We start from the raw sequence: 26,662 nt of genomic DNA, 5'->3' as shown, positions 1-26,662 counted from the left end.
TAAAAGCATATATATTTATTTAAAAGCTTTTTTTGTACAAAAAACAAAACAAAAAAAATTAAAAGTACAATAAAATAATGACATTTAAATAGCCTATTATTTTACTAAAAAATGTCCAGTCTCAGGACTATTTTGGCAAATACAGTATTTCAAGCTTTAAGTTTTAGTCCAGGAGGGGATGTTCTCTCCCCTTGTTCCCCTGAGGCTCTCATTAGTAGCACACAGCTGCTGAGAGAAGAAAGCAGGCCGAAAGCTTCTAATGACAAGTACATGGTATGCTGAGCTTTGTCTGTCAACATTATGTTTAGCATAAATGGGTGAAAACGGCATAAATCATAGCAGGCAGTTTAATTTCCCTTATGGAAAATATGTAAGCAAGACAATAAGTTACTCACACGTAGGTGTGAGTCATGACTAATTGAAAAATGTTTCAAATATAAAAAAAGCATCCTAATGTGTTTGTTTGTTTTTCTCAGTAAGATGCCAGTCCAGTGTTTTAGTGATGTAAACTTGTACATTACTCGTATCCTGTCACAACGCATGATCATTGTCATTTGAAAGTTTCTAAAATATGTCCATGTCTCATTTACAAGTGCTTGCTTGATGTAGCAAAGCTAATCCAAGGTCTTGGTCGGTGTGTAAAAGATCACAGTGACTCTGTGGATGTCTCTGGTGGTGCAGGAGCCTGTCCTGAATTGAAGACAGAAAGGAAAGAAAATTATTCACATACATGCATTTATGTACCGCTATGGAGTAACATCCAAAACCAGCTTCAAGATTGCATAAAATATGACAGCTTTTCTCATTTTAAAACAGGTTCTTTGGACTGTGATTTTATTAGAGTTCGGCCCTCAGTAAAACAGAAATATTGACAAGTACAGAAAGAGCTGCAGTAAACAGTATCTTCTGTTCTAAACAAAGATTGTGCCGATATGAACAGAGTGTTTAACAGATCTCTGGTTAATCTCACTTACATCCGTTTACTGCTAATAGTTTTACTTTCTTTATAGATACAAGAGAATACATGGTAATACTCAAAATCTTTAAATAAACAGAACATTTTATGATTTGTAAGCTTAAAACAAAGAATCAGTGCCATAAAATTATTAAGGAAAAGTTCAGATTATGCAAATGTATACCTTTTACACTACTGTTCAAAAGTTTGGGGTCCTTAAGATTCTTAAATGTTTTTTAAATAAGTTTGTCAAGATACTTTGAGAAAAAAAAAAAAAAGAAAAGAAAAGCCTTTGTCCTATACTCAACTTTGAGCCTTGTGTAAAAATCCAACACGTTTCGGCACAGATTTGGTCACGGTGTAATATTTTATACTTTATCTCTAGCTAGGATATCATATTATCTGTGCCAAGTGTTAGCTAATAGAGGCCATTAGGTGTGTTTAGAATAAACGTGCAATGGCAACAGCAAAGCTTGTGAACTAAAATTACAATTAAATTCACATTTACATAAACTTTTTATACATTTAATAGCTTGACATACCAGCTTTTGTTTTCAATTAATCAGTCGTTTTAATTGGGTATTTTAATGTCCCTTTTTTACTTAATATTGTTACTGTTGTTTTTTTATTATTATTATTTTTTTAATCTGCCAACTACTGGATGTGTCTTGCATTCATTAAACGCTTCAAATTTATTCATTTTTAAAATCGAATTGGCTGATCATGTCCACGAACATACAATCATTATCTGAAGGCACCAAGAAGACAGACAGTTTGGACAGTCTGTAATTACAATAGCCTGTTATTACCTGAGGTGAGCAGTTCTGCTGCTTTCCTGTCCTCTTTGATATACAGAGAGGTCATCAGGAAAAACAGGCCTCCCAAGACCCCAATGAAGGGGCACAGAAGAAAGCTATATTCCAGTCTATGGAATTTCCAGCTGAGAGAGTCTGGCTTATACTTAAGCAGAGCATCTGAGATCTGAACAAAACACACAAATAGATAAGTAATTTTGTCCTTTAAATAGTGCTGTTTGTTTATTATATATATATACACACACACACACACACACACACACACTATATGCTATGCAATTAATCGTGATTAATCGTTTCGATATAGCACTACTACACTGTAAAAAAGCCATTGTAATTATACCAAAATAATTATGGTTTCACAAGGTGCAATTTTGTATCCAGTAGTGCAATGTGTTCTATAGCACTTCTGGATAGTGACAGCATAGCCTTTGACCTACTGCTATTTAATGTGAAAGTATTGTGGATTAAAATATGCTTACCGCACCAATAAGGTATGGACTTCCCGCATCTCCAAAAAGATGACAGACCATAATCTGTAAGGCCTCAGCTGTAGCTCTTCTAGTAGGCACGACAACATACTAAAAATAATATGAATAACATTTAAAAGATGCCTTTTACACACAACATTTCAGCAATTTAATCGAATCACACACTGAAAACAATAATACAAATAATTCAACAATACATCCCTGTTCTCAACGTTTCTAAATTTAAGCGTAATGGCATTTTACTTTTATGCTATTAGCTTTATTGAATCACTTGGTTTTCACATGCTTGTCACCCTGTGCTAATTTAAAAGAGGGTTTTTTCCCCCACATTTCTGCACTTTTTTTTAATGTTGAATTGAGAAGTGTAAACCTCTCACCAGCAGAATGTCCGCCAGAAGAGCCCAGTTGAGGGAAAGCAACAACTCTCCAATTGCAATGAATGTCTGTAAAAATGGCACAAACATAAAAAACATACAGTATATTTAGAGAGCATATCGCAACCTGGTGGCCACACTGTGGCATAACAGCAAATAATCTGTGTTGTTCTGCCTGTACTCAATCTATGTCCAGGTTAGTTAATTTAAAAGATGCCCTTTTTACACACAACATTTTTCAGCAATTTAATCTAATAATCACACACTGGAAAAATATATAAAAAAAAGTGTTCACCCCAAAATTAGTTTTCTGTCATTTCCTAACCCACATGTTCCAAACCTGTATGACTTCTCACTCACACGCACGCACACACTTTTTTTATGTACAAGTCAGTGGGGTCCAGGATTATTTCTGGCCATACAACTTACATTTTAAGGATAAAACAGTTTAAACAATCTTTAAATGCTCTTCTGTTGTTTTCCCCACAAAAAAAGAAAGTCATACAGGTTTGAGACCTATTCCTTTAATATTGACACAAATACTGAATCACACAATAATCCAGCCAAACGCAGAAACGTGGCTGAGCTTTGCTTACATAAGAGGCTGGGATGCTGGTGCCTGCCAGGATGATGGCTATGAAAAAGCAGGGGGAGGAGCTGAGCATGCCAAAAGCACAGATGAGAGGGTCTGCATTCGGAAATCTGTCTCTCAGCTTCTTTGACATGTAGGTGCCCAGAAACACTCCCACGACCCCTGTCACCACTGTGATTGCTCCAAAAATGTAACTTTCACAAGAGAAGGGAGAAACCGTGTGATATTATAAAATTTTGGCCTCAGTTTCAGAACATTCTCTGTTTTATTCCTCATAGGACCTACCAGACCAGTCTGACTAGTCAAACTGACAAATACTCTCAACTCAGTTTGGAGGTACAAATGGCTGAGAAACATACTGAATCAGATACATTGACAGGATTGCGAGAGCAAAAACAGCTGCAGTAAACAGGATGTGCTATCTAAGCAAGGAACAAGCAGATATGAACACTATCACAGAGGAAGTCTCTGCCGTTTAATCAATCTTTGGCTAATCTCACTTTTACTAGTCTACTGCTAACCTCACCGTTTTCCTTTAAGATCTGTTCAATTATATCAAGTCAAAAAGCATCAAGAAACATGCTGTACCTGTCTAATGGATTACAGGGCTCTTCACTGCAAGGTGGTCTGAGACCCTGTGTAACCTGTGCACGAGACAGAAAGGTGGGGGTCCAGAAGGCCAGAGCCCCTGTGACAAAAGCCATGGCAGTCACGCCAAGAGAAGACCACACAAAACTCCGACTGTAAGGAAGGCACATAACCAAACACAATAAAAAATAAAGCCATGGCAGTCACGCCAAGAGAAGACCAGACAAAACTCCGACTGTAAGGAAGGCACATAACCAAACACAATAAAAAATAAAAAGTAATATTTGCAACAACCTTTACAGTTTTTTTCGATTGCTAAACGACAGTGGGCACAACTGGAGTCACATGTGCAAAACTCTAACTACAGTCTGCACAGCAGCAGTTCATGTGGACCAAACTCTAGTTCGTTTTTCATTGCTTGAACACAGTTTTCAAAACTCTACACACTTATCCCATGACTTTAACCACAACCTGCACAACACACTCCTGTCAAAACTGTGAACCACACATTCAAAACAGAATAGATTTCAGCCTTGTGCCTTTCAAACACTGCTGACTGCAGTTTCAGCTGAAAGGCTAAGCAGGGGTCTCTTTTTAGACTTGTTAGTGAACACACACACATATATATACAAATATATATATATATATATATGTAGAGCTCAGAAAGACTAATTTTGGAAATGGAACAAGGAAGACGGGTTGGTGGAGGGAGAAAGGGTGGCAGGGAGAGGGCGGATGCATGCCGGATGTGAGGACACGAGTCCAGAGGACGGCCAGGGATGGATAAGGCACTCCAGAAGGTTCTTCCCCAGGTGCATGGCAAGAGAGAACATTAGATGTGATGTTTATGAAAACCTGTGGCCTGATGCTAGAGAGAGGCAGGATTAGCCCCTCAATTATTTGTTCGAATTACAGTATGTACTTTTAGTTTCTACCTTTTTTTTCTCATTACTGTAATTCCGTAAATTACTACAGACTATTGAAGCAAACTGCTAATTTTCATTTACCTTAAATAATTGTTATGTTCTAAAAATGTAAATAAATCATGTGAAAGAATGTCACTCTTTTCTTTGAAGAAAATATTACTTTGTATGAAGTCACTGAAATTGTTCAAACTGTAAAGATGAAAAGTTAGTATTTTCTGTATTGGTGTTTGATGCTAGTGTTTTTCCTCTCAGTGTGTTCTGAGTGACAGTGTGTGTTATCTCACCAGTGAGGGTTGTGCATAGTGTTTGGCTGCACTGAGCCTGTTTTGAGCCATGTGTTAAGAGTTGTGTTGCTTGGAGTGAGTTTTGCCAGCCCGATCTCACGGGAAAACGTAAAAATTCTACGAGGTGGCTTATTCGTACGAATTCATACGACCTGACTCGTACGAATTAGTAAGATTTTTGCAAAATCGTACATATTTTACGAATTGGCCAATTCGTATGAATTCATACGAATGACCTACCCCTGACCCCGCCCCTAAACCTACCCATCACGTGGGTTTAGACAAATCGTACAAATTCGTACGAGTGAGGTCGTACGAATTAGTACGAATTAGCCAACTTTTTATCATTCGTACGAATTTGTACGAATTGGTCGTGAGATAGCGTTGGTTTTGCAGGTGATGTGAACTGTTTAGCTCAGGTGACTGTTGGTAGTGCAGACTGTAGTTAGAGTTTTGCACATGTAGCTCCAGTTGTGCTCACTGTCGTTTAGCAATCGAAAAAACTGTAATAAGCGAAAACCCTTAGAGCAGTGGTTCTCAACCTTTTTGACCTGAAAGGCCTCCATTGTTCAATACAATATTTGAAGCCGCTCCCCTTTTTTAAAATTAAAGTTAATTACTTTTTAAAAAATGTATACAATAAAAAAATAAAATAAAATAAAAAACCTTTGAAGATTGTTATGAGCACATGCCGATTTGAACAGCATGAAAATTTTATGTAACGTGGGTGTGATGTAATGTAATGTAATGTGACTTACTTCTTCCAGAGGTACTTGACATCCTCAACGTAAGAGGTACTTTCCAAAGTTGCTCCTCCCTGGGTGTCCGAGGCTCCACGAGGAGGATTGGGAATCAGAAACACAAGGAGCAGCAGACCCAGTCCTCCCAGAGCAGGACTGAACTATATCAGAAGAAACATTCAAACAATATGCTCAACTTTCTTTTATAAATGTGGAAGGTAATTGTCTTGATTATATTATAATCATATAATACATAGAAAAAGCCACTAAAATAATCATTACTGATGAACATAATCTTGTAAAAATTATATTTTTACTTAATGCATTTCAATGATGGAAAGACAACAAAACATCTTCAACTTTGGTTTAAGTTAACTTAATATTGCAATTTTGTTTAATACATTTAATTTTGTCCAGTTTGAGACCAAATAATTGCCAGACTCTCTGCAATACTGCTTTGGACCCCCTGTTTAAGACCCTTGTTTTACTGAGAACAGAGCATATAAACTGGTTAAAACTGTTCCACTTTAAAGTGGAAACTGGAAACTTTTTTAGCTTGAATATAGAACAGATATGCAATTTAGGAGTCCAAGGAAGAAAATCCAATTAGACCCTTAAAATATAATGCAATACAGAGCCTATTGTATAGCTGGCTACATTTCAGTTGACTGCATGATAACACGATTAACAGATTATTAAATCTAACAAGGTAAAATTAACATAGCTTCTGCGCTATATTTTCTCTCTCCATATATATTTACAAAATATATCTTACCCTCAGGGCCCAACGCCAATCCCCTGTTGCATTAGCTATAGTTGCTCCCATTATATATCCTAGACCACTAAATGACAATTCAAAAGAACACATTCCGTCAGAAAAAGTAAAAGGATTCAACAAAAGTCTTGTCAACATGTAGGAAACACACAAACATACAAGTTTACCCCCAAACATACAGGTGTTAGGGGTAAAGAATTACAAATATTGGAGTTATGTAATCAGAGTACTTTTCCAAGTAACGCGCAACACGTTTTTTTTCTTTTTTTTCTTGTTGTTGTTATTTATAAAAGAAAACACCAAGCAAGCCCGGTCCAGGTGACAAAAAGTAACTCAAAAGTTATTTAACACATTACTTAAAAGTAATTAAGTATTGCAATCAGTTCGTTTTTAAGGGAGTAACATAATATTGTAACGCATTACTTTTAAAAGTAACTTTCCACAATGCTGGCCATCTCTGCCGGAGTAGTGATTTTATACAACAGTTTGAGAAACAAGAGGCTTGTTCTAAACAAACCACAACAGAATTATCTCTGTGCCTCATGGCTGCGCCCTACAGAGTTCACATTTGTCTGCAACATACGTCAATGAGGATTGTCTTATTTCAGAAAAGTAACCATTATAAAATGTACTGTTTTTCCTTGTGAGGTGTAAATTACTGTAATTTCTTTCTTACTTTGCAGTGTAATGGTTATTTTTTCTTAAATGAGCCTCGACAGTTTCTGAATTAATCAGTACTTCAAACAAATTAGTTGACTGAACGACTCAATGAGACAGTTGTTTCGCTCCTGAATGAATCCGTTTTTGAATTAATCATTTGAATAAATGAGTCGATGTCACTCATAAAGACAGTCACTTGTCATCCCTACTGGCATAAATATGTAACCTGCAGAAAGAATCACTGCATCTCCACTACTAAAGGACAGACTGACGGTAAGTCTAGAACATGCAAACACAGACAAGCAAAGCATGATTATTTTTCCCAAAATAAATCCCATCCTGCACCCAATTTCTTTGGTGACAGTTAGGGTGTAGGGTAGGGTTAGGGGTTAGTATTTGTTTTAACAGTGTAGGCAAAAAGCACTGTGATTTACATGACCAATGATATCTTTAGAATCGGCTGAAGAGCAGAGTTTGCTCTGACCTGGGCTGTATCTTAAGCCTAAGTTTATCATAGGACCAATGCCATCAATGGTCTCTACGATCAACTTAGGCTGGCAATGCTTTTGGGAAACGCAGCCCTGGTCATACAAATGGTTAAAAGTCTGTATAGCAGGGGTGGGCAAACTTTTTGGCTCAAGGGCCACACTGGGTTTTAAAATTTGACAGAGGGCCGGCCCAGTAGCAGATTATGAAACACGATCTCATGAAAGCGCGTATCTATACCACAAATTTGATTTCTCGTGCCATTTACACACCAAGAATGTTTTTTTGCGTGCATATACGCACTGTAAACCCCTTGGTTAGGATTAGGGGTGCGGAGTGCATGCCTATTACACGACATAAAGTGCGTATCATATGCACGCGAAAACTGCGTATCATAAGCACTATACAATTCGTGGTATTCGCACTTTCATGAGATCGGGCTGAGCAAACACATTTACGTTGTGGGAACGTCTGCGCGAAAGTCAACAACTGAGAGACGACATTCTGACAACAATACATTTTTTATGCTAGATATCCCCCATTTAGGCATGTTATGTTTTGAGGTTAATTTTTAATTAGTTAGATGTTAGATAATTATAGCCTATACTTTTTAAATATTGTTTATCCTTATTATTATTTAATGGGCCTAACAGTAAATTAGAAACAAAACACCTGCAAGTGCACACTTAGAAGAGTAAAAATGACAGAAATTAATTCAACTTTATTAAAACTGCATATATGGCAATCAATTTGCACTTCCAAAAGTCATACATTTGTAGAAAAAAAACGAAATAAACGAATATACAAATTTATTTTTAAGTATAATAAAATAAAACAAAGAGCAAAGGCAGATTAGAACATTTCATGAACAAAACCGGGTTCTGTACATGGCAGACAGGGGAGCGCGGTCGAAAGCCGGGCAATAAAGGTCGGTAAATGGAATCAGTCAGGATACATCCACAAATCCAGAGGAGCAAAGAAACTAAATAGCAGAAAAATCAAAGGAAAAACTAAACAGGTGTGCAAGCGGTTACTAAAAAAAATTCTCTGTGAGTTTCCAAAAAAGGAAAAAACATTAACGTGCAACAAGTCTATGCGCTTAAGTCGCTGTCTGTTTGGTTTCCATGGTGACGCGTCATTGCTTGTTACGTGACACACCGCAGCCACAGCAGCGCTGAATGAATGATGATCTGCTTTTATGTCATTTTTCCTTTTTTACATTTGTTAGCTATGGCATGAAATATCTGATATTCCGATTGTCAAATATATGCAATGCAATATAGGCCTATATATATATATAACGCAAAGTATTGCAAGAAAAAGGCTAAATGAATGCGATCTTAATACAGTTTTTTAAATACTCGACGGGCTGGATTAAACAGCCTAACGGGCCGTAGTTTGCCCACCCCTGCTGTATAGGCTATATGCACTTTTAGACTGCCTCTCAGCCAATGAAATTCTAGGACCAAAACAACACCATTGTATAAATTGTGATATACATGATTATTATATAATTTCTCCAGATCAGAGTATATTTATCTTTCTTAAATATAGTTTAGTAAGACCTTCACCTTCCGACCGGTATGAAGATATAGAAGAAGGAGATCATGAGAGTTCTTTGGTTGCCAGTGAACAAGTCACCAATGATAGTAGGAGCTATGGTGGAGTAACTGGCCTCTCCTGTCCCAACCAAGGCCCTCGTCAGGACCAGAATCCAGAAGTGCTGTGGTGAGAATCAAGACAGATCTGTAACTTAAAATAAGATAAAATTCTGTTCTCTTCCATTTTAACTGTTAAAGCTGCAGTCCGTAGTTTTTCCTCTTTGTTGCCATCTCTTTTCGAAAACTAATTGCAGTTATTTGTGGAATTATCAACTTTACGTGGGTTGTGCCTCGGCACGGCACGGTGTGGATGAATCCAATGTTTTGAGGAGAATGTGCGGCTGTTCTGACCAACTAAGGGAAAAAAAGCATTGCAGTAAATCGCGCTGATTAAATCTAATGATCGATTATCATATCACGTCAAACCGTGCAAATTATACTTTGTTCTCAAATTGTTAATGTTAACAACATCAGCATAGCATGACAACATTTAATGTTGTTCCGATATTTATCCTTGTTTTCACATGGGCCCGGTTGCAGTCTCTTTTTTTCTGTAGCCACTCTGAAGTCTTTTGCATTTTACAACGGGTGAACCTCTTGTTGTCACTGGTGATTGTCGTTTGAACCTTTCTGGATCTGCCTTATCAAATTGATAAATTTAATTATATTAAGTGCTGTGAAAAAAAGGCATTTTTTGGGCTATAAATCTCCACCTCCAACATCCTCACACGCAATATAGCCTACTAGCCAAGACACCTTCTTTATGTGTACAGATGTGACGAAATGACGCAAAGACATGCTTGAATTTCCCGCAGAAATCCACCAGTACCACTGGAATTAAAAACATTATTACAAGCTTACCATTTTGAATCGAGCTAAGGCAAGCAGATAGTTTTGAACACGGCTAGTTATATATTTGCTCAATTTATTTTGGATAATTTTTAACCCAAAAAAAGTTACGGACTGCAGCTTTAAATATAGTAAAATAAAGACATTGGGCCCTATTTTAACGATCTGAAACGCAAGTGTCAAGCGCGAAGCGCAAGTAACTTTGTGGGCGGGTCTCGGTGCTGTTGCTATTTTCCCGGCGGGATAAATGACTCTTGCGCCAGGCGCAAATCTAAAATGGGTTGGTCTGAAGTAGCTTCATTATTCATAGGTGTGGTTTGGGCGTAACGTGAAATAAACCAATCAGAGCGTCATCTCACATTCCCATTAAGAGCAGACGCACTTTTTCCATAGCGGATTGCTATTGTAACGGCGGATTTGCCACGCACGCCAGGAGCGGTTCACAGCCAAGGAGAGCAACGCTCTCGTCACGGCCGTAAAAGAGAGAAGTTACATTGAAATGGAGAAACCCACCCAAATTAACTTCGGTTAAACAGGCGTATGATAATTTGGGTAAATGTGTAAGCTAGATGTATGCTTTTATAATAAATTGTCTATCTATCGTAATAATGTATGATTTGCAAAAATGAAAACTGCTGCTTCTGTGTAGATGAGAGAATCAAAGTGTATGCGCTTTGTGCACACGCTACATTGATTATGGCCAAGCATGCGCCCTTAAAATAGCATATGAATAACATGCGCAACGCACCACTGACTTTAAACAATTTTTTCCTGGTTAGTGGCACAATTGTTTTCTAAACCTGCAAAATAGCATGAAGGAACGTTTGCGCCGGAACACGCCTCCTTTTTTGCGCTGAACCGCCCAGGGAGCGCAGGTTCATTCCCTAGTTTAGCGACGTGCTTCTGTGGAGGGAAAAGCGCGCTTTGCGCGGGTGCAAAATAGGAATGATACATGTGTCGGTGTACAAAGTCAATTGCGCTGGGTGCAAGATAGGGCCCATTGTTCAAAAGTACACGTACACATTATTAGGGTTGTACGACTTCAAAGATTACACTGAAACCTTGGAATTCCCCAAAAAGACTTTGTACTGTACCGTATCTTTGACGAAAGAGCTGCCCAGTGTTGTGACAATCCACACAATCAACCCAGCAATCATGAGAAGCTTCCTGTCGTAGCGATCTCCAAGGTAACCAAAAACTGGCGCCAACAACATAAAGCTACAGATAAAAACTGTACATATGTTAACATAGGGTTGATGGCAAAGATACACTACCATTGAAAGTTTGGGATTTTCACAGTATGGCTGTAACAAGTAAAAAGCTGTAAAAAATGGCTGTAAAAAGCTGCTTTGAAACAATCTGTACTGTAAAAAGCACTAGGCCTACATAAATTAAGGTGACTTGACTAGTCAAAAGCAAAGACGCAGGAGAATAGGGTACAATGGGGCTAAAAGCATTTTGCATTTTGCTTTTGACTAGTCAAGTCACCTTAATTTATGTAGGCCTAGTGCTTTTTACAGTACAGATTGTTTCAAAGCAGCTTTACCGTGATATGAAAATAATGTAACAATGATTGTTTTGGCTGTACTGCAGCTCTAGAAGAAAGTCATTGTCCAGCTTAAGTAAGTTTTTAATTTATTAATTTCCATTGTAGAAATCATTAGTTTTTAACTTAAGGGCCGCTTACACAATATCGTTTTCAACTGAAAACAGAAAACTTAAAGGGATACTCCACTTTTTTTGGAAATAGGCTCATTTTACAACTCCCCCAGAGTTAAACAGTTGAGTTTTACCGTTTTCGAATCCATTCAGCCGATCTCCGGGTCTGGGGGTCCCACTTTTAGCATAGCTTAGCATAATGAATTGAACCGGACCCCCAGACCCGGAGACCGGAGATCATAATACATAATAAAAAAAGTGGAGTATCCCTTTAATGCGTTATGCCATTCATTTACACGACAACAGCGTTTGGTGACCTGAGAACGCAAACTTTGAAATAGGTTTCTATACCATAAAAAGTACTATAAAGTGCTAGTTTTTGAAAACTTTACCATTTTAACTATTTTCGTGAATCTGTGAAAACAGTGACGCATGCACATGCGTATTATGCGTTTAGTCTATATGCAGGCGCCTTTGAATGCGTATTTACGTGGGCGTGTAGTCTTTCTTTACAAAGTGGCATCGGCAATTACTTGTCTGGCACGCATAATACATAATAATAATTTTTAGTTGTTTCTGTGGGAATCATTTTGATAACGTTTTCATCTGTAAAAAAAAAAAAAAAAAACTGTTGTAGAGAAAAAAAAAATTTGTCCTGTCGATGAAGCCTTCGCAGGAGATAGTCTGGTTTGGTCTCTGATGACACTTCAGGGCTGCGTTGTGGTCGTGTCTAGGTGCAGGTCCTTCATCTGATCTTGATACGGCCCGGATCTGGCCGGATAATATTAGCGTAGATGCCATTCTTCTTATGATACAACACCTGATGTGCTTGTTACGGTAAGAGTTACCGGTTCCAGCTGTCATAATTTATGCAGCCTAACAATCATTTTACATGATTTGAATAATAGAAACTATACCTTTAAGGTCATAACAGACCACCAGAATCTGGAATAAAGGCTAAAAGTCTGAACCCTCACCAGGCCCATTGGGCATTATTCTTCACCCGATTTCAGTTTGTTACCTACTGTCCTGGCAAAAAGAATTTGAAAGCGGACACCCGCTCTCATATTCATGCACCTGATCAACCCAACAGTAATCCAGAGCTAATACTCCCTCCAGCCACCATCGTCGGTCCTATTCAGTGGGCCCTGGACGACCAGATCGCCGAAGCAAACCTGCTCTGAACCTGCTTTGCCAGAATGTCCTGAGAGATGGATTTAGATTTCATCTGCTTTATGATTGTCCCTCATGGACTCTGTGCACTCTTCCCAGGGGTCCGGTCAGCCAGGCAATCAACAAACACTTTAGCTCATCTGCAGCCATTATTAGTGGCCAGGCATGTCTCAGGAAGTCAACCTCTTTGTCCAAGGCTGTATCACGCCATCTCCAAGTTACCACGCAATCTTCCTGAAGGAAAGCTCCAACTACTGCCCATTCCTCTCAAACCCTGGTCACACATAGGAGTGGATTTCATCACTTCCTCTGAATCATTTACCTGTATCCTGGTGGTCGTGGATCGAATCTCCAAAGCCTGCTGCCTCATCCCCCTTACAGGATTACCATCGGCTATAGTAACTGTTGAGGCCCTGTTCACTTAAGTGTTTCACAATTACAGCTTACCTGCGGACATTGTCTTGATTTGGACCTCAGTTCATCTCCAGAGTAAGTAGGGCATTCTTCCATCTCCTAGGTGTGTCAGTGAGTTTAACATCCGGCTACCATCCACAATTGAATAGACAGACGGAGCGGAAAGAAACAGGAGATAGGATGCTCCCTGAGATCTTACTGCCATAGCCACCAACACAGCCAGAGCCGCCCAAAAATCTCCACAGCAATTGGACAACAGGTAAACGGAAAAATTCATTAAGGTAATAAACTGGCACATACTAGGAAAACTAGGTCACACAGACAAACAGGAACATAACTAAAATACAAATAAGCCAAAACAGAACATAACAGAATTTTTTTTTTTTTAAAGTCGTCTTTTATGCATAAAGATCAACAGTAATATTGTGGAATATTATTACAATTTCAAATAACCGATTTTATTTTAATATATTTTAAAATGTAATTTATTATTATGTGATGGCAAAGAAACATTTCGTATTATCAATGTTGAAAAACAGTTGTACTGCATAATATTTGTGGAAATCGTGATACTTTTATACTTACTCAAGATTCTTTGATGAACAAAGTAAAAAAAATAAAATAAAAATTATATATATATATATATATATATATATATATATATATATATATAACAGTATTTATTTGAAACAGAAATCTTTTTTTAACATTATACATTTCTTTACTGACACTTATGATTAATTTAATGCATTTTTGCTGAATAAAAGTATTAATTTCTTCCTAAAAATAAAATAAAAATAAATAAAGTCCAAACTTTTAAATAAAGTCCAATTCTTTTTTCACTGGATATTTCATTTTTTTCATCAGATTTTCAGAACTTTGTCAAGGCTACATCAACAGCTATAAAACATGATTCTATGTAACATGGTGTCGTGTATGGATTATGCAAATCCATTAAGTAAATTGTGTATTATTTTAATGACTGTCAGTACTCAGAATAATCAACCAACTAACAGTTTGGATATTAGAGCAGACAGAGATTGAGTAAGCATGAAACTGCAAACCAGATCAGCGTCAGATTAGATCATTAGAATTATTGGTGCTCTCAAGTAATGCAAACTCCATTGTTCTAGATTGAACGCATCTACTTGTGTTTTGCTTAATACTAGACTTGTCACTAGCTTGTTACTAACTTACAAAATGACATTAAAAGACCATAGTTCATCTCCAACAAGGATGTACTCTTGTAAAATCAAGTTCTGCAATGTTCTCTTCCTTTTTACGGTTTTGTCAGTGCAATGTGCTACAAATTCAAACTGATACCTGTCTGTAGGAGACCTGATGTGCTGTCAGAGATTCCGAAGTAATTCTGGATGCTAAGCAGCACACCTGGATCAGAATCAGAACAACATCTGTCGCTATTTCTAGTGACATTCTGCGAACCATCACACTTGCTGTGGCTTTGGTATAGTGTGCTCACCTGCTATAGTATAACGGTCCATATAGTTGAGGAGATTGATGTAGCAGAGCACTGCAACTGCAATGTAGGAGCGTCTCCGAGAAATGGAGGTTGTTTGAAAGGAGGATGCAGAAAGTTCCATGGTGACGGAAGGAGGGGGAAAAAAGAAAGAAAAAACCCCCCGCAAAAAAACGACTTTTCCGGTTCGGTGTTCTGTCACTTTGTGGCTGTAACAAGGAAGTGCACGACGCAGGAGAAAATAATACAAACTAACAAAATAATCCACAGGAACACTCAGGAGACAGATTTGACAACCACGTAACTTAGATGACACAGAACAAAGAACTGAATGAAGACAGGACTTAAATACAAAGAGGAACTAATGAGTTAAATTAACTGGACAACAGGTGAATGGAATAATTAATTAAGGGAACAAACTGGCACACACTAGGAAATTAGGTCACACAGACAAAGAGGAACATAACTAAAACACAAAGCCAAAACAGAACATAACAGATTATAGAAGTTATAGTACCACCAGTGGAGAAACAGGAGACTCAGGGCTGGGTGGAACCAGTGGTGAAGGGAGATTTAGGGGAATACAATCTACCAAATCCAATCCAATTTAAGTCAGAGGCCAGTCGAAGCTTACAGTCAGTAGCGGAAGTGTGGGCGGGACTCAATTCCATGCCCTCGAATTCCACAAGAACTCCCTTGGGGACTGATGTTGTTGGCAAAACTGACAGGACTTGGAGTTAAGGCTTTTTCTCTTTTATCTTTGTTTGGTCACAGTGATGAGCATAAACTGATCTCCAAGGCAGTTCTTCAGTTCTTGCATGATACAGGAGTGCATGTAAGAATTTAAGTCAAACTTTGACCGGTGGAGGGCAGTAATACGCTCAGCAGCATCTACACTGCCGGAATCCTATATAAGAAGAAGAAGAAGATGTTGTTGGCAGCTCATGCCCCTGGTCAGACGTGTCGTTGGACTAAGGCTCAGGGGTGGGGTATGGCTAAAATTGGTCTGGCTTGTTGTCTGTGGCAGGATCTGGCTCTGTGACTGTGGTGGGCACAGGCATCCGTCCTGTCCAGCACCCGGGTGCAAGTTGACTGGGCTCTGGGTCTTGAGTGGGGCTGACGTCGTCCTCCGCAGGGCAGATGGTGAGCGGTGAAAAGTTGTTCCCTAGCACCCACTCCACAAGTGTGGCGAAGTTGTCATAAGGACCGCTCCCTGGCAGGTGTGCCCTGGACCTGGCACACCAATTCCAAAAAAAATCCCTGGTGCGAGACTCCAAAGAGCAGTCCCTCTGCTCCAGGCATAACATGTGAACTGCTGCAGGAAGAACCATGGTGATCGAGGGAGGGGAAAAAAGAAAAAGGTTGGCAAAAAAAACACAAAAAAAAAAACACGGTGGGGCTATACCAAGGAAGCTCCTGACACAGGAGAATATAATACAAATAGCCTAGCCTTTAATTAAAAAATCCACAGGAACACTCAGGAAACTGATTTGACAACCACGTAACTTAGGTGACGCAGAACAAAGAGCCAAATGAAGACAGGACTTAAATACACAGAGGAACTAATGAGTTAATTAATTGGACAACAGGTGAATGGGATAATTAGTCAAGGGAACAAACTGGCACACGCTACTAGGGGGCTGTTTACATGACACGGTTTTCAATTAAAAACGTAAAACGTTTTATGCGTTTTGGCTGTTAATTTACACGAAAACAGCGGTGCCTGAAAACGCAAACTTTTGAAAACGGGTTTCAAAGTGGAAGTTTTTGAAAAAGGTCTCTGTGTAAACAACAAAAACGCAAATCTCTGAAAAAGATGACGTCATGCACATGCGTATTACGTGTTCAGTCTATAGTGTTTCAGTGCCATCTAATGGCCTGGCAGCAGAATACAGGTTTTTATTCGTTTTCATGGATCCGTGTGAATGGGGATCGTTTTGACAATGGTGTCATCTGTACGTGCCTACGCGGAAAACTCAAACAAAAAAGTTGTCGTGTAAACGTACCCTAAGTCACACAGAACTAGGCGTTTTCACATTGAGCACGGTTTGCTGCAGTCCGATTCCGAGCGCGATTGGTCGCGGCGCATGCGCAGGTTACTTTGCTATGTAGGTAAAAGAGTAGCAAAACTCGAGAGCATGTAGATGTGAATTTGAGAACTTGTACAATAAATATTCATACTTGTACGCGAACATTTACACTCACACAAGTTTGTTTTGCACCTAATACTGTATATCGCGAAAAGAGTAGCAAAAGTCAAGGTGCGAATTTTGAAATTGCAGTGACAGCCCTTGAGAAAAAGAAGTGTGCTTAATTGTATTGAAAGTGCACTTTTTGTGTGCTTAAAATAATCAAAGTATACTTTTTGAAAAGTGCACTTGTAGATAATATAATAAAATTAAAATTAAAGACCACTTAAGTGTACTTAAAGAGAATACACTTTAATGACAATATTTATTAACACACTTAAGTGTACTTTTTAAAAATGCACTTTGTAATAATGTCTAATTAAGTTTAATTTAAAGTAAGTACACTTTCATCACAATATTTCTTAACACACTTAAATACACTTTTTAAAAATGCACTTTGTAATAATGTCTAATTAAGTTTTACTTAAAGTACACTTTTATCATAATATTTATAAACACACTTAAGGGCACTTTTTACGAATGCACTTTGTAATAATATCTAATTAAGTTTAACTTAAAGTAAGTACTCTTTCATCACAATATTTATAAACACACTTAAGTGCATTTTTAAAAATGCACTTTGTAATGATGTCTAATTAAGCTTAATTTAAAGAAAGTACACTTTCATCATAATTTTTATAAACACACTTAAGTGCACTTTTTACAAATGCACTTTTTAATAATGTCTAATTAAATGTAACTTAAAGAAAGAACACTTACATGACAATATTTATAAACACTTAAGTGCATGTTTTAAAAAATGCACTTTGTTATGTCTACTAAGTTTTACTTAAACATACATTTTAAATAATTAGTATTGACTAATATATAAAATAACAGTTTTAATGGAAAACATGGAAAATAATTGATTTTAATTCCAACTCAAGTGTGTTGTCCAAAATGTATTTGTTAATGTATTTTAAATGTGTTTTGTCTATAATATATACTGTGTGCATTATGCAGTTGAAATGTATTTTTCCAATACATCTGCTAATACAGTATAATCCAGTACAACTTATTGTTCACATTTTTATCACCAGCCCTTGCTCTATGAACTCAACTTGTGTCAGCTTTCTACATAATATTTGAAAATAAAATGTAATATATGAGAGGAGCCTAATAGTAAAGTGAAAGTGAAAGTGAAAGTGACACGTGACGGCCAAGTTTGGTAACCCATACTTGGAATTTGACCTCTGCATTTAACCCATCCAAGTTAATGCACACACATTAGGAGCAGAGTAGTGAGTAGTTAACACACATCCACTGCAAACGTGGCTACACACACCCAGAGCAGCGGGCAGCCTTTGTGTGGCGCCCGGGGAGCGATTAGGGGTTAGGTGCCTTGCTCAAGGGCACCTCAGTCATTTCCCACCGGTTCTGGAATCGAACCAGCAACCTTTGGGTTACCAGTTCAACTCCCTAACGGCCATGACTGCATGACAGTAATGTGTTGTAGCTACTTTACATCTGTGAACATAATACTTTCAATATCATTATGTTGTTCTAAGTCAATTAAACACACATTTAATTGTATTAATTGAGAGCAAAAGTTAAACAAATGTAAACAAAATTAATTTGCATTTAAATTCAGTTAAAATAGGGTGATATCAGGTAAAATGGGCAATTTAAGGTTTGTGAGTCCCAGCCCCTCTGGAATTTAGAGCCAATGACTGCAAAGGATTTCAAACTGTTGTCATAACTGTGCTTAACAAGTAACAGGTGATTTGATTGGTTTATGGTTGCTATGGTGGGCTGGGCAATCATTCTAATCAAGACTGCACCAGAAAGTTGCATGGTAAGTAGGCTGGCATACCAAATGTGACTAAACTATTATAAGGATGATAAATCTATAAATAAAAAAAAACATGCACATAAAAAAATATGCATAATATCTGTCTTGATGGCATCAATCAGAAATAATGTTGTTAGTTTGGTATCTGAACATATTTTTTGATAAGGAGATGATTTTCTTGGTAGCCCAATTTACCTTAACCCACTAAGGTAAAATGGGCTACATGGTTTCAGCTAAAATGGGCCATTATCTCTGTCACTCACAAACACATGTGTGTGTGTGTGTGTGTGTGTGTGTGTGTGTGTGTGTGTGTGTAAATGTTTTATTACACACATTTTTTATATATTTAAATTGATAATAGGCTATATTATTTATAAAAATGTATAAATGTAGTGCATGTCACATTCACACACACACACACACACACACACACACACACACACACACACACACACACACACACACACACACACACACACACACACACACACACACACCAATTATCAATTTTGAATGAGATTTTTTTTTTTTGTACATTTTGTTCTAAATGTGTTCACACACACACACACACACACACACACACACACACACACACACACACACACACACACACACACACACACACACACACACACACACACACACACACACACACACACACACACACACACACACACACACACCAGTTCACTGATCTATGCTGTTCCAAAATGACTTTGTTTAATTGCAATTGCAATTTGAATATGGGTTTGACTTTGCACCCAAAATATATATTTTTTTTTAATAGCACAATATTAATATGTTTGTTTAATACAGTTTAAATGTTATGTGGCTGTATAAGCAATTGTGTTTTAAAATTAAATTTGATTGTAAATAAATATTTCCCTTTGTAGTTTGACTGGCCCATTTTACCTGAAACTGCTGCCCATTTTACCTGAAACTGCTCATGCAAAAAAAGTTGGCACAGCTAATGTTTCAAGAACTGTAGGGCATAAATAATTATATTTTATTACATAATTTTAGCACAAAATTATCAAAAACAGTCATTATTAATCATAAAAACACATGGAAAAGACATATATGGTATTGTATTATTGTCCCAAACGATTTACCAAAAAGTGGCCCAATTTAGCTGATATGATATCACCCTACATTTAATTTTAATCACACTACACTACATTAAAAAAAGATTGACTTTTAGTTAGGTTAATGAATAAAGTTTTGTGAACTTACAGAGTTTAACAACACAATGAGTTAGAACAACTTCAACTTAACCAGAAAAGCTGAAATAACATTTAACCATGCATGATATATGAATATGTTGTTTAATGCGCATGCGCGAGAAATACTATGTCATTATGACGCTCTACTTCACTAGAGTTTGAAAAATGCGCTGTTGTGTTTTGCGATCCGTTTGCGATGCGTGATGATACTGAAGCCAGCCAAACAAGAGAACAAAAGGAGCACCACGTTTGGATGTTTGTTTGCAGATGAGACGTTATGCTGCAAATAATCAGTCAAGTAAGTATATCTTGATGCTTTCTTTAGTTAATTTTTTTTCACCGTAACATGTCAGTTGCTGAGTACATTTTAATCGCAGATATTATAAACTCAGTCATTAACGTTAGACTCGGGAGGTGAATTAATCATGTTTTCAATAATTTATATATGATTGCATTCTAATAATGTCTTACATTGTAATGTAAGGAAGGCGTGTGTGGTCGTATTCGAGGAATTTGGTTGCTGATTTTTTTTTTTTTTTAACTAAACCGACTTTAAATTATTTTAAACAAGCTACTAAAACATTGCTGAATGCTGATCCAATATTGTAACACTCGAAGACGTTTATACATTTAATACAAATAATCAACCTTATAATCACCATACAAATTTTATATATTACCCACTCTCTAGAAAAAATGCTTGTAATATGTTCAATTTCATTTTGTATTTAAAGAGTTGTTCAATTACTATTTGTTTTGGAATATGTAATATTTTTGTGTTTATCTGGATTTAAACATTCATTTTGCAGGATCAGTTCATATTTGTTATTGGAGATACAGTGCAAGCGGTGTGGAATCACAGACCTGTATTGATGAGGTGATGTTACAAGATTTATCATGACAGGACAGCACATCCTGATCAAGCTAAAACACTACTTTCAAGTCACTTACTATCCCTATAGCTTTTAAATGCTTTGAATCTTTTGCATGTGCAAGTAATAAATTCCCACCTGTGCATTTACACATGCCCCTATAATCATCATATTTTTTATAGGTTACAAACCAAAAGAAGAAGGCTTGCAGCATTGCTGTGTCAACCCTGGTAAATACAGGAACAGGAACATCCTTCATGAAGATAGCTATGTGGGGCAAGCTTAAGAATTCCTTTCTTAATTTGCATTGGTCCTGGGTTTGCATGGGTCATATATCTATATTTGTGTAATTGATAAAGTTATGCTTAATTCCCTGTAAAGTAGCAATAAAAAGGTTCTCTATTTTTAATCACTTTAAGCCCAGTGTCAGTAAAGATGGCGTAGTCAGTGGAATCCTGGTGTTTGTGGGAAATAGAAGGAACCTTGCCCAGCTTTCTACTACGATGTGGCCCTGGTGACTGAGGTAATTAATCACATCACACAATTTATCAACAGTTAACAGTCAAAAGTTTACATACACCTTGCAGAATAAACTGCTTCATCAGGGTAGTACTAAATAAAAATAAAACGTATACATTTTTGTGATCCCTTTTATTGCTAAAATTGTTAACATTTTGCAGATACTGCAAGGTGTATATCAACTTTGAAGCGCAACTGTATATCTATCTCTTTCATTCAATTGAGCCAAATATAATAATGGACTGGATCTGTATTATAAACAAATTTTCTGTTTTTTTTTTGTTTTTTGTTTTTTCCTCAAGGCATTTTTCTGACTTTCCTGCATCTTTGAAACATTTCCATTCACATATACTCTGGAGAACATCTGGAACATTGACATAAACAGCACTTTCCAACAACTTAAAAAATTGGGTGACAAATCATTTTTGTTTTTGTGCTTTTTTTTTGTTTTTTGTTTTTGTTTTTGTTTTTTTTGACAAACTTAGATTCACTGTAATGCTGGAGTAAGCATTTGGTCCTGTTTAATGTTGGTGCTGGTAAAGGTTTAAAGAGATACTCCACTTTAAAATGAAAATTCTGTCACCATATACTCACCCTCATGTTGTTTCAAACCTGTATGAATTTCTTTCTTCTGCTGAACAAAAATAAATATATTTAGAAGAATGTTAGTAACCAGACAGATTTTGGTACCATTGACTTCCACAAAAAAAATCAATGGTACAAAAAACTGTCTGGGTTACTAACATTCTTCTAAATATCTTTCTTTCTGTACAGCAGAAGAAAGAAATTCATACAGGTTTGAAACAACACGAGGGTAAGTATATGATGACAGAATTTTCATTTTAAAGTGGAGTATCTCTTTAAGAGCTAAATAACAAGGTTCGGTAACACTTTTAATTAGGTCTCATTTGTTAATATTAGTTGATTTTTTAGCCAACATGATCAAACCAAGACTAATATTATCTTACTTAGACTAATAAATGTTTAAAGTATTATTCATTCTTAGTTCATGTTAACTGAAGTAGGTAACTATTATATTTTTGTACAGGATTACCCAAAGGTCTCTTTCCAAAACTGTTTGTGTTTATGCATAGTGTTTCTTTGGGTTTTCTTGTGCATCAACAGAAAGGTTTTTATGTATTTCTTTTAGATATTATTTTGTCAGTAAATTTAGAGGGTTTTACATTTAGTTTTGTTGATTGTAACATTGCATTTAATTCACACTTAAGTGTATTGTTAACTGACATTAAAGTATATTTTAAATCACATCAATTGTGTGTCATTATATTGTGTAGTGCACTTTAACTATATTTTGAAGATATTAGAATCAATTATGAAAGTAGATATAAAGTTGTAATAAAGTACCAATTAAGTTGTTCCAAAAAATCACTCTTAATGGCAACTTATTACATTTTATTTCAACTTAATATGTGATATATTTTAAATTAATTGCACTTAATGTGCATTCAGTGTGTCGAAAACATTGCATTTAATTCACACTTAAGTGTATTGTTAACTGACATTAAAGTATATTTTAAATCACATTAATTGCATGTCATTACATTTTGTAGTGCACTTTAAGTATATTTTAAAAACACTAGAAGCAATTATGAAAGTATATATAAAGTTGTAATAAAGTACCAATTAAGTTGTTCCAAAAAATCACTCTTAATGGCAACTTATTACATTTTATTTCAACTTAATATATGATATATTTTAAATTAATTACACTTAATGTGCATTAAGTGCGCCGAAAAGATGGCATTTAATTCACACTTAAGTGTATATATTTAAAGTATATTATTTATGTAATAAGTACACTTTATAAAAGTACACTTAAGTGCACTTTTTTTTCACAAGGGAGATTTGAGAAGTTGCAAGTGCCTAATTGAGGTTGTACTGCGAATGTGAATGTAAGATTAAATGCAAATATATATTACAAGTTTGTGTCTGTCATTGTATTTCTGTGTACTACTTGTCTGCAGCTTCAGATTCAGAATACAGGTTTGTGACTATTGTCTGCGAGTGCAAATGTCAACATTTAACTTCAGATTTTTATTTAACAGGTTTTCACATTGGAGCTGTGAGTGTAAATGTTCTCGTTCAAGTACGAATATTTATTGTACAAGTTCTCAAATTCTCATCTACGTGCTCTCGGGTTTTGCTACTCTTTTACCTTCATACTTCCTGGACAAGCGCACTCTCGAGTCAGTGTTGCTTTCACATTCATGTGAATCACAGCACAGTTGCTGCCTACTATTTTTGTAGAAACCGTTATACTTTTTTCCTGGATTCTTTGATGAATAGAGTTCAAAAGAACAGCATTTATTTGAAAAAGAATTGTTTTCAACATTATAAATGTCGTTACTTTAATTTTTTATTAATTTAATGCATTATTGCTGAATAAAGTATTCATTTCTATCAAATAAATAAATAAATAAAAATAAATAAAAAATGCTACTGGATATTTATAATATATAATATATAAAAATAAATAAAGTCCACTTTTTTTTCACTGGATATTTAGAAAACATTTAGAAAAAAAAAAATGTCTAGCTACATGTCATCAGATTTTCCACAACTTTGTCAAGGCTACAACAACAGCTATAAAACATGATTCTGTGTAACATTAGGTGTATTTTTTTTTTCAAGTATAGATTATGCAAATCCATGAAACAAATTGTGTATTATTTTAATGACTGTCAGTACTCAGAATAATCAACCAACTAACAGTTTGGATATTAGAGCAGACAGAGATTGAGTAAGCATGAAACTGCAAACTAGATCAGCGTCAGATTAGATCATTTAGAATGATTGGTGCTTTCAAGTAATGCAAACTCCAAAACAAAATTGAACATATCTGCTTGTGTTTTGCTTAATACCAGGCTTGTTACTAACTGACAAAATGACAGTAAAAGACCTATTAGTTCATCTCCAACAAGGACATACTCTTGTAAAATCATGTTCTGCAATGTTGTCTTCATTCTTACTGTTTTGTCAGTGCAATGTGCTACAAATTCAAACTGATACCTGTCTGTAGGAGACCTGATGTGCTGTCAGAGATTCTGAAGTAATTCTGGATGCTAAGCAGAACACCTGGAACAGAATCAGAACAACATCTGTCGCTATTTCTAGTGACATTCTGTGAACCATCACACTTGCTGTGGCTTTGGTATAGTGTGCTCACCTGCTATAGTATAACGGTCCATATAGTTGAGGAGATTGATGTAGCAGAGCACTGCAACTGCGATGTAAGAGCGTCTCCGAGAAATGGAGGTTATTTGAACGGAAGGTGCATCACCATCTGGTTGCTCAGAGCTCATGGAGCCATAAGGTACAGTCGTGTTTGAGCGGAGGCTCAAGCGGGCTTTTGGTCTGTGTTGGTTGGAGGCCATAGTGCTCTCTGACTCTATCGCTACCGAAATACTTTTTTGCCTCTGTAAGAAGAAAAATTACTTTTAAGCACTTCACAGATGGTAAAAGTGCCAAAACATTGTGGTTTTCAAGCCCTCTTATACTGATGAATGATTTGTGAACTGTGGCATAAAACTCACATGGCTTCCATGTGATTCCAGGACATTGGACAATGTTTTAAGATTGAAGTAACCATGGCAGCAAGGAAAAGCATGTAGTCGCAATCAATGAACAAGGCTGGTGACAAATGCCTCATATGGAAATAAACACCCAACAGTGTTTTATCAAAAAATTTGGTTTAGTTTTGCTGGATTAGGAAATCTTAACTTGTATTTTGTGCAAAAAAGCTAATTAAATGCCAAAAGCTTGTAGAATCAAGTGTTTGGAGGATGTTTAGGCCCACTGATGCTATTTATACTGTCGCTAACCTGTTAGCTTGCGACCATTGTGTGGTCAGTTAAATTTAGGCAAAGCAGAACTTGCTAATGACAAATAAGCACAGTGACATCACTTTAAGCAGGACTTCGATAATACATGGGCCAGGAACTCTCAAACCAAGCCCTTGATAAATGAATAATGGGTAATGGTAAAAATGTGCTTTTAGGTCATGATTTGACATGTAAAACCAAATGGGAAAATTTCAATTGACAATTAATTATTTACCTGTTTTCTAGTATTCGCTTATAATATGCTGTGAAAATACGATAAAAAGCATCTGTGTTAAAGGGCTGTCACAACATTTCTGTTGATATAGAATTACCTACTTGTCATTTCATTAATCTCACAAACAAATTTGTCCTTTTAATAATATACTGTTGTAATACATCTGACTTGGTTTTCTGTATTACAGAAGAGACATACATTTTGTGAGAATGGAATATGTAGACCGGAACTTATCTCAAAGTTGGTTGTGATCTTAGTTGCACACGGCAAGCTGTCTTGTCACCAACTCAACCCACAAGCTGATGTTATTTTAGATGCAGCAGTCCTAATTATAGCCTCACATTTGCCACAGGAAGGGCATCTTCTACCTAATAATCATAATATATGGCCAATATTATCTTTTTACCTAAAGAAATTATGTTTTATTGTGCTTGAAGGAAGATTTAACAGATTAAACCTCCCTTTTAGTGATAGTCTGAACAGATGATACTTACAAATGGGTATCATTAGATGAGTTCAGGTCAGAACTCAGTTCCTTAGCGGACTGGCAACAATGCCTTTGTTGTGGTGATTAGATGTGTATGACCACCACAGGACAATGCCATATGATTGTTCAGCTTACAACCAGTAATTTGGACATTGAGGCTATGCTAATTTCAGTTAAAAAGGTTCACATATTTTATTTATTATTTTGTTCATAAAATGCAAATCGAACATTTTATGAGAAGATCATTTGACAGTTTCAATAATTTAAGCAACTTAAGCAAATTCAATAATTTAAGTTACTTACACTTCAGTCTATGTGCTCCAATGTCCAGTGCTGCTCTAATCCATCTTTCTTTTTTGCTGGCCTTTTTTCTTTTCTCTTTCGTTGTTTGCTGTGTTCGTTGAGATGTCACTTGTAGAAACAGAAAGGCATTCTGCATATACAGCATACTACAGGGTTATCAAGTTAGAATCAAGCCCTACCCCCTTTTTTTAGGTCACAGGCAGCAGAACAGTTCCTCCTTGTGTTGCAGTATAGACCACAAACCAGTAGATTTTCATCTCCATGCTCCCTTCATGCTTTCCGCTTTACACTGATCTCCCAGATCTGCAGGGCTTTTGGCATTATGTTTCACATGAATGCTC

At 36.5% G+C, this 26,662-nt stretch overlaps 1 protein-coding gene across 2 annotated transcripts; it reads right to left on the bottom strand.

The window, feature by feature from the left end:
* spns3 (SPNS lysolipid transporter 3, sphingosine-1-phosphate (putative)) lies at positions 1–26,563 on the bottom strand. Of its 2 annotated transcripts, XM_082170662.1 has the most exons (13): positions 26,322–26,563; positions 24,642–24,891; positions 24,485–24,550; positions 11,231–11,367; positions 9,258–9,409; positions 6,541–6,607; positions 5,784–5,926; positions 3,816–3,968; positions 3,232–3,421; positions 2,639–2,704; positions 2,253–2,351; positions 1,765–1,936; positions 1–690 (listed from the first exon to the last, which is right to left on the bottom strand). In XM_082170662.1, the coding sequence occupies exons 2-13, from the start codon at positions 24,847–24,849 to the stop codon at positions 647–649; spliced, it is 1,497 nt and encodes a 498-aa protein (XP_082026788.1). In that variant the 5' UTR covers positions 24,850–24,891; positions 26,322–26,563; the 3' UTR covers positions 1–646. The 2 variants fall into 2 exon arrangements, with proteins under 2 accessions (XP_082026788.1, XP_082026789.1); XM_082170663.1 differs by lacking the exons at positions 24,485–24,550; positions 24,642–24,891; positions 26,322–26,563 and adding exons at positions 14,706–14,771; positions 14,863–15,721.
* Between the last annotated feature and the right edge of the window lie 99 nt (positions 26,564–26,662).

This window comes from Leuciscus leuciscus, assembly GCF_965113295.1.
Source record: "Leuciscus leuciscus genome assembly, chromosome: 5".
NCBI classification, from domain to species: domain Eukaryota; kingdom Metazoa; phylum Chordata; class Actinopteri; order Cypriniformes; family Leuciscidae; genus Leuciscus; species Leuciscus leuciscus.
Note: the sequence above shows the minus strand (reverse complement) of the source record. Positions and strands in the feature narration are given on the sequence as shown.